The 16,128-nt window shown below is 52.0% G+C and overlaps 1 protein-coding gene across 4 annotated transcripts; it reads right to left on the reverse strand.

Moving 5' to 3' along the window:
* Window positions 1-86: 86 nt before the first annotated feature.
* On the reverse strand, window positions 87-13,383 carry RASGRP4 (RAS guanyl releasing protein 4). 4 transcript variants are annotated; one of them, XM_045185555.2, is made up of 17 exons: window positions 13,234-13,383; window positions 10,835-11,019; window positions 10,347-10,452; window positions 10,157-10,219; window positions 9,425-9,556; window positions 9,150-9,303; window positions 7,871-8,044; window positions 6,330-6,446; window positions 5,263-5,538; window positions 3,590-3,670; window positions 3,406-3,510; window positions 3,153-3,271; window positions 2,897-3,041; window positions 2,083-2,119; window positions 1,840-1,971; window positions 1,619-1,731; window positions 87-1,150 (listed from the first exon to the last, which is right to left on the reverse strand). In XM_045185555.2, exons 1-17 carry the CDS (start codon window positions 13,254-13,256, stop codon window positions 1,094-1,096), a joined length of 2,019 nt encoding a protein of 672 aa, XP_045041490.2. In that variant the 5' UTR covers window positions 13,257-13,383; the 3' UTR covers window positions 87-1,093. The 4 variants fall into 4 exon arrangements, with proteins under 4 accessions (XP_045041490.2, XP_045041489.2, XP_045041492.2 ...); XM_045185554.2 differs by having other exon boundaries at window positions 10,835-11,034; XM_045185557.2 differs by lacking the exon at window positions 9,425-9,556 and having other exon boundaries at window positions 10,835-11,034.
* Window positions 13,384-16,128: the final 2,745 nt, after the last annotated feature.

The following is a 16,128-nucleotide window of genomic DNA, read 5'->3' on the forward strand; positions in this document are numbered from 1 at the left end:
TCTGACCCTCAAACTCCTTTGCTTTTCAGCAACGCATCTTTCCCTTCCTGTGGGCATGGGGAAGGACACATGTAGGGACTGAACGAACATTTATCAGGTACCCACCTGTGCCAGCCCCCTCTAGGCCCCGGGGAGAAAGCACTGAAAGGGGCAAATAATGAAAGCCCCTATTTTCCTGGAGCTGACATTTCTGGTAAGGAGGGGCAAGTATTCAACAAGAGAAAGAGGCAAAATGTATAGTTTGCCAGATGAGAAAAGGACTTTGAAGGAAAATAAAGCAGGAAGGTAGGATCAGGACAGTGGGGAGGTTTCAACTTTGAGTGTGGTGAGGGGTGGCCTCACTGAGGGAGTCATATGGGACTCTCAGGAAGAGCGTTCCAGGCAGAGAGAATGGCCAGTGCAAAGGCCCTGAGGTAGGAGTATTTTTGGCACGTTCAGGGGCCAGGGTAGCTGAAGCAGGATGAGCGAGGGGGCAAGTGGTGGGAAGTAACAGGCATATTGTGTGGAGTGGACCACTTGAGGACTCTGGGTTCTACCCTGAGTGGAATGGAGCCACGTGATCTGACTCACATGTTCACAGGCTTCCCTTTCCACCCCTTTGCTAGCCTTCTCTCCTGTCTCTGGAACCCCAGAGTTTGGAACTCTTCCCAACCTATCCCCTCCCACTCCTGACCCATGCTGATAGTCAGTGTAGCGCATCGGTCAGAAGCTTCTGTTTCAGAGGCGGGCAGAAGACTTGGGTTTGAGTCCTGCCACCTTGGATAAGCAGCTTAACCTCACTGAGCCTCAGTTTCTTCGTCTGTAAAATGGAGATTTAAGGAGTTGGTGAGATAATGCCAAAGTTTAAATATGTCCAACACGGAGCTGCATACAAAGTGTAGGAAAAGGGAGTATTGATTAATAGCTACTCTGATGCACAAAAGAAAATAATTTTCATAACTTTCTTTTGGGGGTAAGAGATGATGGATGCTTCCACAAAGGCAGTGTGGATGCAGAGGAGGTGATTCCGTTGGCAGCTGTACTGGAGGCTGGATAACATGACTTGGGGACTGGCTCTGTGGGGAGGGAGTGAGAGAGGAGACCAAGGCAATGTCTAGGAGTTCGGCTTGGAGGACTGGCTGGGTGGCGAGGCCGTCACTGGGGAGGGGACCTGAAAGGAGGAAGGCGTTGGGTGATGTGGGAGGGTGTCCAGGACATGTGTCACTGCCAGGAGCAGCACCTCACCAGGCTATTTAGTTAAGTGGGTGATGAATGTCCCGTGTGGACCTTTTTTTTTTTTTTTTTTTTTTTAACCCAGTCTGACCTCTGCCTTTGAAGAGTGGAATTTATTCCACTGACATTTATTTTAGCTCCTGATATATTTGGTCATGTTCTTGCCATCTTATTGTTTTCTTTTTTATCTCCCTAACATCCTTTTTCTGTTCTACTAGAGGCTACCACTTCTCTCCCTCAACATACTGAAATTTCAAGTTAACCAGAATCTACACTTTCCTACCCAAGTAATTGAGGATTTTTACACATTTTTACTTTGCTATGCTCCCCCAAACCTGTTTGGGTTCCCCAGGCAAGTGGGTTGGTCTCCCTGTGTCCATATGGGGTTGGGGCAGTTCCTCCTCACCGTCTCTGGTTCCCAGGAAGGGACTGGGGGCTCTGTCTGTGTCCAAGCATGGCGAAGGTGGCGTCCCGCCTCAGGTTCCGGGGAGAGTGTATAGGAAAGACTGTCCTCGGGGCCTGTTTGTACGGTATGGGTGGGAGGAGTGTGGGTTTGATGGGAAGGGCTTCATGACCTTGGGGTTTATTCATATCCACCAAGCCCCCTCCCAGGACCCTGGGCCTTACCACAGCTGGCATGGGGTGTTGGTGTGGATGGGACGGGGGCTCCTGGGGGGCCCACATCACCCTTGGTCCCTGGTCTCTTACACTCTTCCTTCACTCGGTCTCTGCAGTGTTTGTGGCAACACAGCCCGCAATCTGTGGAAAAGCATCAGTTAAGGCCAAAGGCTCGGACAATCCCCCGTTCTTCCAAGCTGCAAGACCTGAATCCCCCCCCCCCCCCGCCCCCATCACTGGTGCCCCACTCACCCCGACAGCGGTAGCCTTGCTTGGTGACACCCCAGAGCTGAGAAGAGGAAGCAGAACAGGTTACCAAGGCTAGGAGAGGGAGACTGTGGATGGGGCAGGGGCTGTTGGAAAGTGTGGAAACCATCCAGGTTTTGGAAATTCTCAACTCTCGAGGCTTATGTGGGATCTGAAGATTAAAGACATTTGGGGGTTCTCTCAAGTTTGGGGAGTCACCTAGGCCATTAGAATTGGGTCAAATTTGGAATTCTATGGGCAAGGATTGTGTCTGGCATTTCCTGCTGTGCCTCCCCCACCCGATCACACACACACACACACACACACCCCGAACCTGGAACTGTGCTGGCACATAGGAGGGCTCAGTAAGTATTTAGTGAATGAAAAGCAAATTTGGGAAGTCCAAGGTTTGTAAATTAGCCTCGGTTTGGAAACTGAGAGGTTTGTCCATTATCCAGAGGCTGAGGGTACATTTGGAAATCATCCAGAGTCGGGCTGTTTGGAGACAGTCTGCCCCTGCTTGCAGATTAAGTAGGATTTTAGGGATTGTCCATGCCTTGGCAATTACCCAGGATGGAGGTCGTCAGGGATTTAGGTGTTAGTTAGATTTTGGAATTGTACAGATGTAGCAACTACCCAAATTTTTAGGGTATATGGAATTATGGGGATTATTTGAGGCTGAAGGATTTTCTGGAATTTGGGGATTATTTGGGACTTGGGGCCTGAGTGTTCCAGGAAAGGGCTGGTATCTGGGCAAATTGGGAGGAACTAGGACACTCAGAACGTGGGCCCCATGGGTGAGAGTAGGCCGAGTGCTCACGAAACCACTGCAGCTGTCACAGAAGGTGGGCTTGCGGAAGGTGACTTCATGGAAGGTGTGCAAGAAGGCCAGGCCCAACTTGGAGCAGATGGCGCTGGCCCGGAGCAGGTACTCCGTCAGCTCCTCTCGGCTGAAGGAGCCACTCCTGGGGGCAGAGACCTTGCTTCAGCATGACTGGCCCCTTTCTCCCAGACCCCGGAGTCCTGGCAACCCTGGGATCCTCGTCCTTGGGGGACCCAAGAGTCAAAGCACTTACTCCTGGCGGGGGGGTGGGTGGAGCCCATGGCAGGCGAAGGGGAAGTTGCCTGAGAGTCGCTCAAAGTCCTCCAGAGAGATGGTTCCTCTGCCTTCAGGGTCATAATTCTTGAACACAGACTTTAGAAGAGCATGGGAAGGGGAGAGTAGGGCCAAGTCATGCTCCCCTCAGTCCCAGTCCTAGGTCCCCTCCTCCAGGCTATCTGTACAGCCTCCTGCCTGGCCCTCAGCAGCCAGGCCATTCCCCTCCTTACCTCCACCAGCTGCTCCACATGCTGGCCCAGGGTGGCCCTGTCGGGCTTGGGTGTCACACCAGGGGCCCATTCCACCACCAGGGGTGCTTTGAAGGGGGAGAGTGGCTGGGGCAGGGACAGAGGGGCACAGTTAGTCAGTGTATAGGCTTGGGCTGGAGGTCGGAGATCAGGGGTTGGGTCTCACCAGACTCTTGGGACAGCGAGGCTCCCGGGCATAAGAAAGCTCATAGATTTCATCCTCCGTGTAGAAGAGATCCAGGGAAAGCTGGGGGTGGGCAGGGTGTTACAGACCCTCTGTGTCCATCCTCCTACCTACAGCCTGTGTGACCTGCCTGGGCCCCTATTCTCCCCCTATTCCCAAAGCCCCCCCCTTTTCTGGGGACCCCTGGGGCCTTCTCTCCCACTGAGACTTATCCAGTCTACACAGCACTTGTCCCTAGTCCAGGTACGCCATTTTCTCACTGAGGCTTTTTTTTTGGATCCTATTTAAAGTCACACACACACACACACACACACACACACACAAATAAATCACAAACCCCTGCCCCTTTCCGTGATTTTCTCTGCCTTAATCTTCTCTCCTGCACTTAGCATCTAAAAGACCACATGATTCACTTATTTGCCTTGTTGTAGGGCTCTCCCTGCACGAGGATGTCAGCCCCACGAGAACAGTGACCTTTTTTTCTGACTTGCTCACTGTGGTCTCAGCGCCTAAGGCAGCACCAGGCTCGCAGTGGGCGCCCAGTAAATATTTGGGCTGATGGCTTTTTGGAGTCAGCAAAGCATAGGGCCTTTGGCGTCACTCATCTTAGGGCAGGGCCAGCTTCCCAGGGAGGCCCCACACTTAGGAGGGCCCCCACTCTCTTCAATACTCTGCCATTGTCTTAAAATTCTTTAGCATTTGGAACAAGGAACCCCATATTGGGCCCTGCGAATTGTGTAACTGGTCCTCCTTAGAATACTAGAATATATACAGAGGCAGGCAAAAGTAGGTTTACAGTTGTAATACAAATAATACAATAATAACAGTACAAGAGTAAACTCTGTGTTTTGCATATTCACAACTGTAAACCTACTTTTGCCAACCCCTCTATACATGTATCTCCAGAATCCCGCACTTCCGGTCTTAGAACCTAGTGTGTGGTTCACATATGTTACACACATGGGTTCTGAAGCTGGCCTGCCCAGGTTCAGATCCAGGTCTCACAGCTGTGGGACAGTGAGCAAGTGACCTTGCCTCCATGGCCCTCAGTTTCCCACTCTGTAGAATGGGCATGATAAGATCCCCCTCCCCCCCATGGAGTTACGTGGATGGAATGAAGGACTCTGTAGAGAGTGTTTTGCATGGTGCCTGGCCCAGAGTAAGTGATCGATGATTATCACTGGCTTTATGCTCAGATTCCTGGGTATGTTAAAGCTTGGGATTTTGGACTAGTGATAGAAGCTCAGGACCTTGGAGTTCAGAGGTGTGAAAGCCCAAAGCAACTCTGGAGATCCATGTATACTTGAGTTGCTGGGAGAATGGGAGAAAAATGTATCATTTACATAGAGCTCACTGTGTTGCAGATATTAATTTAAGCACTTTATGTGAATTGTATAATTGACTGATTCTTCTCAACCACTCTCTGAAGTGGGTCCTATTATTATTCCCATTTTGCAGATAAGGAAACTGAAGACAAAGGGTTAAGTGACTTGCCCAAGGCCACACACACCTAGGAGAAAAAAACCCCTAGCAGCTCTGGTTTCAAAGCCCACACATCCCAGCGCTAGTCTCTCCTGGTCCTGCATGCAGCCCTTCAGCCACCCAGAACCCTAAATCTCAGTACCCCAGGCTCAGCCTCAGGCAGCCCAGCTCACCGTGAGCAGATGCAGCAGGTCCTCATTGGCATTGCAGGGGGGTTGCTGCTTCTGGAGGGCTGCCAGCTCCTGTAGCCGCAGGTACAGGCTGTTGAGCTTGGGGAGGTGCAGGCGGCCGTCGGGGAACCTGTCCGGCTGGGCCTCATATAGGGATACCAGGTCCTTGAGGTGCACACCTAGCACAGGCATCCGGAATCCTGTGCAGACAGCCCAAGTTCGGCGATAGCAGGAGTAGTTGTTGTGGGCAGCGAGTAGCTCAGTCAGCTCCAGCAGGGCCTGTGAGGGGGGGCAGGAATGGGGGGTGCAGTGGCATGTTATTGGGAAAGTAGGTTCTGCTCCCTTAGCCCCTTGGAGGAGTGTATCCTAGGAGCCTCCTGTGTGGGCTCCTGACCCCCAGGGGCTCAGTACTGTTCTGGACACCTCCCCCAGCCCCTCCATGTCCCACATTGGCATCAGTGTCTTCCCAAACTGCTCTTCCTCTTGGGTCCCTGTCTCTCATTCCCCATGCTAGAGTGATTTTTCCAAAACCCAAATCCGATCATGGATGCTGCCATCATTCCCACAGATTCCCTAGCTCCCCCGTGCCCTCTGGATAAAGCCAGACACCTTAGTTCAGCTTGCAAGGCTCACCTGGATCTCCCCCAGGCACCCCCTGCCATCTCCTGACCTCAGCCACACACCAGACTCAGGAATGACTCACTCTTCCCAGACATCCCCAGGACATCCCGTCCCGTGCTCCTCCCATGGGTGGCCCAAGGGTCGACACTCCCGGGGGCATTGTTTTACTCCCCAGCTAGACTGCAGGTTCTCTGCTAGCATCTCTCTCATCTGTCTCTCTCCTGTCTTGCTCAGAGCTGGACGCAGAGAGAGTAAGAGGGGTTGGCATGATGGGTTGATGGGTGAAGAGGAAGGAAAAATGGCAGAGGAGGACAGAGCCTGGGGGTCTGTTGGATTTGGACGAGCAAGAGCTCCAGGTGGCTCCAGGGCCCAGAGTGGCGATGGAGGGGCTTGGGGAAGAGTGGGAGATCAGGACCACTGGAACTTTTGGGAGGGTAGTGGGACCTCACCTTGGTGCTGTCAGGGCTCAGGTGAGCATGGGAGTCCTTGAGCCTGGAAATGGCACTGTGACATAGGCCCCCAGTGACTGCCATCAGTGTATTGAAATTCTGCAGCTGGCGGAGCCTCTAGGAAGGGAGGACAAGGCAGAGGTGATGAGTGTCACATGGAGCATAGCCAGGTTGGGGGTTCAGGTGACATCTCGGTTGAGAGTAGCCCAGTTGAGGCTGGGGACTCAGGCATGGGTGGGTGCAGTCCAGTAGGCACCAGAGAGGGGAGATGTGTCAGGCAGGAGGGGCCACAGCAGGTATGTAGGCATTACACGGAGGTCTGGAAGGTGACAGGCTAACTCGAGGTCAGAAAAAAGTGGAGGGCGTCAGGCAGCATGGGGCGTTGGACTAGACATGTGTCAGGTGTGGGGGATTCAGACAGATGTCAGGGTGTCAAGCACCTGGACGTCCAACTGCTCTGCAAGTCAGACAGATGAGGGGAGACAAGTCAGGAGTCAGAAACCAGGCAGAGGTGAATGGGGCCAGAATGATATGGAGATTTTGTACAAATCCAACAGACCCCCAGGCTCTGTCCTTCTCTGCCATTCTTCCTTCCTCTCCTGAGACAGGTGTGGGGTCAGCTGGCCATCGGGGGGAATTGCCTTTCTCTCTCCCCTTTTCCAAGTTTGAAGGACACAGGTCGCTTCGGGGAGAAAGTGGAACTGGGGAGTAGCAGCAGCAGATGCTCAGACCCAGGAGACCCCCAGGCAGACACCAGAACCATAGGTCTAAGGGGCCTGGCTAGGGAAGCAAGGGTGTGGGAGAAGCCAGAGGAAGGGCGTGGTCTGCAAGGAAGTATGCAGGGGGCGTGGCCACGCTGGGGGAGGGAGGGCTTCCCTTTTCTCCAGGAGGGAGGGAATGTATCTGCAGAGGCGGGGCGAGATGCACAGGGTGGGGCAGAGGAGAGACCTGACGTGAGGGGAGAGGGTAGCAGGCACAATCCCGAAGGGGCTGCTGGGGTGTAGGGACTGGGGTGGAGCATGACTCCGAGGTAGAGGGCGTGAAAGAGATGCCCTGGAGATAGAATATTCAGGTACAGGGTTTGGAAGACGACCAGGAAGGCCATTGTCAACTGTCAAGTTTAGGACAAAGAGGTGGGGCCAGGACGGGTTCCAAGCCGTGGTATGAAGGCCAAGGAAGAAGTCCTGGGCCCTGGCTGGGCAGCACGGTTAGTTAGAGCTCCACCAGATACTCCAAGGTTGCGGGTTCCATCGGGCCAGGACATGTACAAAAATCAACCAATGAATGCAGAAGTGGAACAACAAATCATGTTCCCCCCTCCCCCTCCCTCCCTTTCTCTCTCTAAAAATTAAATAAATAAATGGCCAACACAATCCAGTTTAGAACCACAGAACTGAGGCCTGGGCAGCAGGATCAGGGTGGGGGCTCAATGCGACGGGGCACGGCCAGGGCATGGTGATGTCATCGCCATGAATGGACAGCTGGAACCGAAGGGGTACAAGAGCCCACAAAGCCAGCAGAGCTGTGGGCGCGGGCCTCACCTGTGCCACGTGGATGAACTTGTCTAGCACCTGTGCTCGCTGTGAGGGCCCTGGACGGCTCAGGACCATGACCTGCACCCAGCGGGACACGCTGTTGCTGAGACCTACGGATCCTTCTAGAGCCAAGCAGCCCTGCACGGAGCCCTGTAAAACGTAGTCTCGCAGGTCCTGGGGCTGCAGGATGAGGTGGGCGTGAGGGTAGGCCATAGCGCTCAGGCCCTGCTCCTCACACGCCCATCCCCTTGGCAGTCATGATCTCATCTGTCCTAGCCTGGTTGTCACATGTGCTTGACACCATCATGGCCCTTTCCCATCTGAGGAGAAATGTTTAAATAAAGGCAGGCGCTCTCCTGAGTCCTTTGTGATATTAACTAATTTAATCTTCACATCAACTCTATGAAGTGACTGCTACATTATTCCCATTTTAGAGATGAGGCCAATGAGGCATTGAGAGGATAAGTAATTTGCCCAGGATCACATACGCTTGAGTCAGGGTGGGAACCCCGTCTGTTGCTCTTAACTGTTTACCTGTCGGGTATACAGTAAGCAAGGGAAGGATGGTGAAGAGGACATGAACTGGATTCTGTTCTGCTCGGGTCAACATCCCACACCCACATGCAGCGTGCTGCACTGTGCGCGTGTGCGGATGATCGGGAGATCCTCACATTCAGAAACCAGATCCCAACAGGGCAGTCGGTTTGTAAGGTATACAAATGTCTAATCACTATGTTGTACACCTGAAACTAACATAATACTGTATGTCAACTGTAGTTGAAAAATAAATTTAATAAAATATGAAACAAAACAAAAAACAATCCCCAACTCCCCTTGAAATGATGATGGCAATAGTTAACACGTTAGTTTGAAGCATGTGAAATTTGGGTAGGTAAAATATGATAGCGTTTACTAGGGACCAGACACTGATCCTATTTTTAGCACATACGATGTGTCAGGCATTGTGACAAGCATTTTTAAATGGACATATTAATTTAATTCTCCCAACCGGCCAGTGAAGTATTGTGACCTCCACTTTTACAAATATGAAAACCGAACCCCAAGAGAGGAGACGATTTCAAAGTTACACAGATAAGAAGGGGCTGATGAGTTTGAACCCAGGGGCTCTGTGCTTAGCCAGCTTAACTCATTTTCCTAGCACCAAGTTTGAGAGTTTGAGATTCCTTCCTGATGTCCAGGCTGGGGTCCTCTCAGTCCTGACTGGCCCCAGCCAGGCCCCACCCCACCACAAGCTCTCCCTAGCTGGAGAGAGGAGGGTCCTCACCGTGATAGCCTGAAAGGACCGGAACTCCAGGTAAGTGAGGTGCTGAGCCAGCTCCTCTGCCTCCAGGTGGTCGAAAAGCAAGGACACTTTGCACTTTTTGCCAGGACCTGGGCTGCTCATGGAGGGTGGGGGGCCAGGGCCACCGGGGCTCAGGCTGGGGGCAAAGAGAGGCAGGGTTTTGGAGGGGCTCAGCTTGGAGAATGTGGGGGTATGGAGGGAGATGGCAGAGTGGGGGTGGGGAGGGGTGGGGAGGGGTGGGGGAGGGACTGACTCACAGGTTTGAGGAGTCTCCCAAGCTCCTCTGGGCTGAGTTGCCTTCCTGCTCTACAGTGGCCCAGAAGCGACTTATAACCTCTTCTACCTGGGGCTCCTGGTGCACTGTCTCAGGGTGTTGGGTCAGCCAGTACCTGAGGGTGGTTTAGGGATGGTGGGATGAGGCTGGGTGTGGGGATGCTCTCTAAAAGGGGTCTCTTAGGCTGAGGAATCTCTAGGTGCTGGGCTGGGAGATCTCCAGAAGGTCAGGCTTCAGGGAGACACCAGACTGGTGAAACCCCTGGGGTCAGCATTGAGGGCCTCTTAACACCAGCTGGTGGGTCAGTGGGAGATAGCCTGGGGGGGCGTCTCTTGGAAGTGGCATTGCTAGGTAACAAGATAGTGGGGGGGTGTCTCAGGGGATCTGATTTTGGGGGAACAGGATGAGGGGGGTGTTAGAAGCTAGGCTGGAGTGTGTGGGAGGCGGGGGTTTAGGGGTCAGAGCTAGAGGCATCTGGGCACCAGCTGGGAGAGGATCTATAGGACCAAGTTAGGGGTCTCTACGAGGTGAGAGTTCTAACATGCAGAACTAGGAGGGTCTTAACAACCTAACCAGGATGTCTGAAAGTGGGATTTGGGGGAGCAGGGCTGGGTAGGCTTGAGGGGAACTGGGCTGGGGAGTCTCTGGGAGGTGTTAGGGGGTGGCAGGGTGAGGGTCTTGGGTCTTGGGTATGGAGGTCTTGGCCCAGCCCTACCTGACCAAGTGACAGATCTGCAGCCGCCTCAGCTCCTGTGTGTTTCCTGTGGCCTCCTGGTACTTGAGTTCTGGTTAAGGCTCTGATATCCAGCATCCCAAACCTGCCCACTCATCTTGTCCCTGGAGCTCCGACTCTCACATCTCTGCCCTCTACCCTCCACCCACTGCTCATAGCCCTGGGAGGATATAATGTCAGCAGACGGGCAGCAAGGTGGGCAGAAGGTAGCACCCAACTGTGCATGGCTAGTACCATGTTGAGAACGTGGTCCCCACGGCGCAAGTTGCCGGCTGAGTCTAGGGGCAAAGAAGGGGATTTAGTCAGAAGGGCCCCCGGGCAATGAACTGCAGTCACTAGAGCCAGTGGCCTGCCTCGTCCAAACCCCAGATCCACTCCTAACTCTGCATGAACTTGGGCAAGCATCCTGGCCTCCTTGTACCTCAGTTTCCTGGTCTGTACTATGCATGCCTAGCAAGTCTTGTTGAAGATGGAAATGTCATCAGACTACCTGTCTCCACATCTCAGGAAAGAGAAACGCAGGTGTGTCTCTTATCTCTGTAGTGACTGAGTCATTTTGCACACTCCATGTTATAACTCCCAAAACTGAGGAGTAGAGAGAGGTGGGTGCATGGTCCAACCTTAGGATTGGGGAGGCTGGCCAGGAAGGGAGACACTCACCAAAGGACTGAATGCATTTCTCCAGTAGTTCATCTTCACTGCAGCCACCCTCTTTCAGTATGTCCAGAGCCATGGAAGCCATGACTTTGCTGATTTCACGGGGACTGGGGCATGTCTTGTGGCGACGGGCTGGTCGGGGCCGGCCCCGTCCTCCTGTCTTTCCTGGGCATTCCTGGTGAGATTTCCTGTGGGCATCCCCCCTAAGAAATCATGGAAGCCCCTTCCTTCAGGTAAGCCCCCAGAACCCTTCTTGACCCCAAAGTCTCAAAGGCAAAATCTTAGGGTTATTCCTGACCTCCCATGGACTCATGGGAGAAAATCCCCAGAGTATTCCAGATCATGAGAGACTTCTCCAAGAGTTACTCCTGTCTCCTGCAGGAAATCAGGAAAAGACCCTCAAGACTACCTTGAACCCCCACCAAGAGAATCATGGGAGGTGACCCTCCAGTGAATCAAAATGCCCTCCAGGCATTGCCCTCAAATTCCCCTTGACTGTTCAATCCCAAGGCATCGTGGGAGACACTTCCTGTTGGCAGACCCCTAGGATTACTGCTGATCTTAAAGGAAATCATGGGTGAAGACCGCCAGAATCCTGTCCTCCTCAGGGGAATCATAGTAGATTGTGCCTTCAGGGAGACTCCTCAGAATTCCCCTTTGTTCTCCAATGTCATGCCTTCTTTCTCCAGCCCTGCTGAAAGCAGCAGCCCCCTGAGATTCCATCTCTCCTCCCTCCCCTACCTTAACCCCTCCATCAAACCAGCCCTTCTGTAGGACTTGAGTCTAGCCGTCCACCTGAGTCCCTAGATATGGAGCCTAGAGAGAAAATATTGGAGCTCTCAGAACTGGGTGGGGTCCTTAGAGCTGAGGCAGTTTCAAAGAAAGTTCAAAAATAACCTTCACTCTGCCTTGTGCCTACCCAAGCCTTGAGGGTGGAGGCTGGTGTTCCTGTTGGGGAAAGACTATAATGGAGAGACAGGGATGGTGGAGGGAGCAGGGAGAAGAATCCAGGCAAAACAGCCTTGGCTTCCACAAGTCAGACAAAATGAGGTTAGAGAAATGTATGCTGGCCAAATGGCTAGGTTAGTCACTTTCTCTGGGCCTCAGTTTCCTCATATGAAAAATGAGTCATCATTGGACCTTCCCCAGAAATCTGCTATGAGTATTCAATGCCTTGCTCTTCAAAAGTGCTAAGTAAGGGACTTAGTTTGCTAAGGCTATTAAGTGGCCAAAGGTGGGGAAGTTGAACTTGAGATGCAGAGAGAGAAAGTGGTGGAGCTAGCTAAAGCTAGACCTGAGGCATGCATGGAACCAGAAATTGGGAGATCCTCAGAATAAGGGCCCTGTCATGTCCCTGGCTCACCCAAGGTTCTGAATGTTGTTGAGTAACAGCTGGCATTTACTGAGCATAAAATATGTCCTGGGCAGAGGTTGGAACACCTATCTAAATCAGTGGATTTAAGAGCATGGTCTCCAACCTGTACGAACAGCAGCACCTGGGAACTTCATATAAATACAAGTTCTCAGACCCCACCCCAGACTTAAAGAATCAGAAAAGTTGGAGGTGAGCCCAGCAACCTGTGTTTTACAAGCCCTCAAGCTTGAGAACTACTGGTCTAGAGTCTCACTGAGCACTTATATGACCCTTCTAGGAGGGACTCATTTTATTGACAGAAGAAAAAACGGAGGCCCAGAGCAGCCTCTTCCCTTACCTAAGGTCGCAGAGCCAGAATATGAGGCAAGTAGGTCTCAACCACCGAACTGCTGGATGTTATGGGGAGGGGACCCCTTTGTCCATCAAAGACATGCTGGAAGAGGCTGGAGGAGCTGCCTAGGTTAGGAACCCAACGACCATCGGCCTGTGAGGACAGCAGGGCTGGCTTGCCCATTCCAGAACCTGATGCTACAGCCAGCTGCTAGGCCCTTACCTGCAGACTGCCTGTCCCCAGGAGTATATGAAGCAGTCAGGCATGGTTCATGAGACAGAGCAGCTCCTTTGCCCTGCCTCTCACTCCCATCCCCGGGGGCAGGGCTCTAAAGGAGCCTGGAGCTTCCAGTTCAGGGGACAGCAAGCGACTGTGATGGGGAACCAGTAAGATCCCAGGGATGACAGAGTACCCAGCCTATGGAGGTAGGATGAGGGTGGGGTTGGAGAGAAGGCGATCCTGAGCAGTGCCAGCTCCAGAGAGAACGCAGACTAGACACAGACGCTCACACAGAGAGCCCCAGCCCTGGCTAGCTTTCCCTGAAGCATCTTTCCACCTGGTGTCCCCTGCTGTGCCCCTGCTTGCGGAGGAGCCTCACACCCTACCAAATGGTTAGTGCCGTCCAGCCTTCCCACACAGCAGGAGGCCCAGGGCCTTTGAGCGCTCTGCTCCAGGCCTCCTGGAGGGTCCTCTCACCTCTTGCAGTCTTTCCTGTTCATGCTTCCTCAGGGTGGGGTGGGGCGTGGAGGGGGTCTTGCGAGAGTCTGGCTCAGCTTCTCCTCCCTCACCAATGCTCCAGCTTCTTAGCCCCTTGGGAGCTGGGGCCTCCTCAGTGCTTGGGAAGGAAAGAGGAACTGCCCCTCCCCACCCAGCCCCAGGCCAGGGGGAAGGAAGAGGCTGAGGAGAGACCAAAGTTCCCCCCTCCCCCAACATGGGGATCCCTTCAGGCTGAGGTTTCCGGTGCTGCTGGCCTCCACCCCCAGTCACCCCACGGGCTCTCTCTCTATCTCCCCCATCTTTCTGTCTCTAGACCCGTGATTCTCTGTTCTGTCATTTTCATACTTCAATAAAGGCAGTTTTTTAAAAAACTATGCCTAATATGACACATTTATGTAAAAACACATTCAAAAGAAAAGTCTGTATATTTCTGTAAGGACAATGCACAAAGGTTTGAATGGAAAGTTACAGACATAATTTTTTGTGTATTTCTTCTAATGTTTCTTTTATTCCTAGTTTAGTATTAATAACACCATTTGTACCCCATAAAACATTTTTACTTTACTACCTTGATATAAAAAACCCTTATGTGGTGCCTAGTGTATACCAAGCACTATTCTAAGGGCTTTTAAAATATTAATTCAATTAATCTTTACACAATCTTTTTTTTGTAAGATTTTAAATTTATTTTTAGAAGGGAAGGAAGGGAGAGAAAGAGGGAGAGAGACGTCAGTTTGAGAGAGGAACATCCATTGGCCACCCCTCATTGGCCAATGAGGCCATCCATGCGCCTCAATGGGGATTGAACCTGCAACCCAGGCATGAGCCCCAACCAGGAATCAACCAGAGACCCTTTGTTTCATGGGCCCATGCCCAACCAACTGAGCCACATTGGCCAGGGCAAATCCTTACACAATCTTAAAGAATGTTATCTTATTATGAAAACATTAGAGATGGGGGTCAACCCTCTGAGAGCCTCCTCTCCCGCCTACTGTCCCTCTTAGGCAGGGGTGACCGATATCATATGTCCTTGGGTTTCATCCCGTCTGTCAGCTGTGCATTTATTTGAGTCCAAGAATATGTGCTCCTAGAAATACAGACTTTTCCTTTGAGTACACATGTTTAATTCTTTTTACCTAAATATGTTATGCTTGACATATTTTTTAACTGACATACAAACAAGAGCACAAGTCCTAAGTGTTTAGGTTGTCAAATGATGACAAACAGCATATTTATGTGCCAATCACCCAAATCAAGAAACAGAACATTTCCATCCCCTGCCAACCCCCTGAAGCTCCTTCCCAGGACTACCTCCCAAAACTTGACCACCAGCCTGAATTATAGCAGAGCACTTTTGCCTGGTTTTGAGCTGTATATAAATGGAATGATTTATTGTGTCTAGCTTCTTTCATTAAACATCATGTTTTTGTGATTTTTTCCATGTTACTGTATTTTGTTGTAGTTTATTCCTTTTTTTTTTTAAGCTCTATATCCGTCCTTGTGTGACTATTCTATGAATTATCGACCGACTTGTTTTGCGTCGTTTGCGGCGGGGGCTGCTGTGAATGCTGCTGCTGTCGACGTTCCGTCTCCCGCGGACAGGAAAGCGCGCGGTTCTGCGGGGCGCACACCCGGGAGTGGCGTCCGCGGCTCCTAGTCGTGAACGTGATTCTGCCGAGCCTAGCGGGTGGTCAATTCAACCAAAACGCTCTTCAAAGTATACGTGTACTCCTTTCTTTTCTGCACTTAATGAAGTCATCATGGATGTTTTCTCACACCAGAGCATCTAGAAAAGCACAGAGCCGGTTCCCCGGCTTTTCCGTGACGCGGCACTCGGTGCAGTCTCAGACCCTCTCTCCGCGTCTCTTCCCCTGCCTGCTGCTTTTCCTCTCTCTCTTCTCAGTCTCAGGCCGAGCTGCGTGATGTGCTGTCTGTCTCTCAGCCCCGGCGTCTCACAGGTGACGTGACACTCCTGGCTGAGCCCAACTCCTGGCCGGACGGTGTCTCCAAAGTCCGGGGTTTCAGAGAAGCCTCGGGGCGTGTGGGCGGCCCTGGCACTGGTGCGTGTGCCCCTCCCTCAGGGCTGGCAGGGGTGGTGAGTAACACCAACAACACTGACAACCAGAAAGGGGCAGATTTCTGAAACAAACCACAAAAACTCGCATGGCAGAAAAAGGGTGCACATGGTAACATCCAAAAAAGGATTTCTTTTCAAGAGGACACCATGGGACAAATGTCAGGTGATAGAGCAGGGAAAGGTATTTACAACATCTAAAACTGAGACGTTATTAAATATCAGGAATGTAAAGGGAACAACTACAAATCAGCAAGAAAAAAAAGGACAGCATCTCTAATAGAAAAATGGGGAAGGAGTATGAGCAGGTGATGAGGAAACACAAAACTCTGACGGGCACCCGAGAAGATGCTGGGAGTTACTGGGAACTGATCAGCACAGGGCAAATTAAAGCAACATGAGTAGTCCAATTGGTCTGGCAGATGTGAGAGGCTGGAAACTGCCAAGTGGAGACTGGGGATGTGGGGACCTAGGAACCCTTATACCTATAGTGGGCAGCTGTTCCCAGGGGCCACTTGACACGACTTAGTCAGATAACTGTGACAGGGAGCTGTCATCCTGCAATTAGCTGCTGCGTGTACATAAGACAGTTTCCTTCAACTCAGTTCCATAAGGGGACATAGACAAGGATGTTCGCCACCACATTATTTCGGGGAGCTGGGGACAGCCTGGGGGTCCACCCCCAGGGGAGTAGATAGGTGAACAGAAGGGGACAATCACCAGGGAGTCCTGCAGCCACAGACAAGGGGCCCACAGAGCATCATAGGTAGGTCTTCTTTTTAAAAAACTAATTTATTAAA

The sequence above is a fragment of the Desmodus rotundus genome, chromosome 12, assembly GCF_022682495.2.
Source record: "Desmodus rotundus isolate HL8 chromosome 12, HLdesRot8A.1, whole genome shotgun sequence".
Lineage (NCBI taxonomy): Eukaryota > Metazoa > Chordata > Mammalia > Chiroptera > Phyllostomidae > Desmodus > Desmodus rotundus.

What these genes read in the sequence shown, in the direction of transcription:
- RASGRP4 (XM_045185554.2), bottom strand. Translation starts at nt 13,256, where the DNA reads ATGAACAGGAAAGACTGCAAGAG. An exon ending in ACCTGCTGCATCTGCTCACG is followed by an intron (nt 3,671 to 5,262) that starts GTGAGCTGGGCT and finishes GCCCACCCCCAG; the next exon opens with CTTTCCCTGGATCTCTTCTA. An exon ending in CTTCCTGGGAACCAGAGACG is followed by an intron (nt 1,151 to 1,618) that starts GTGAGGAGGAAC and finishes TCCTCCTTTCAG; the next exon opens with GTCCCCTCCCCAGTGACGGC.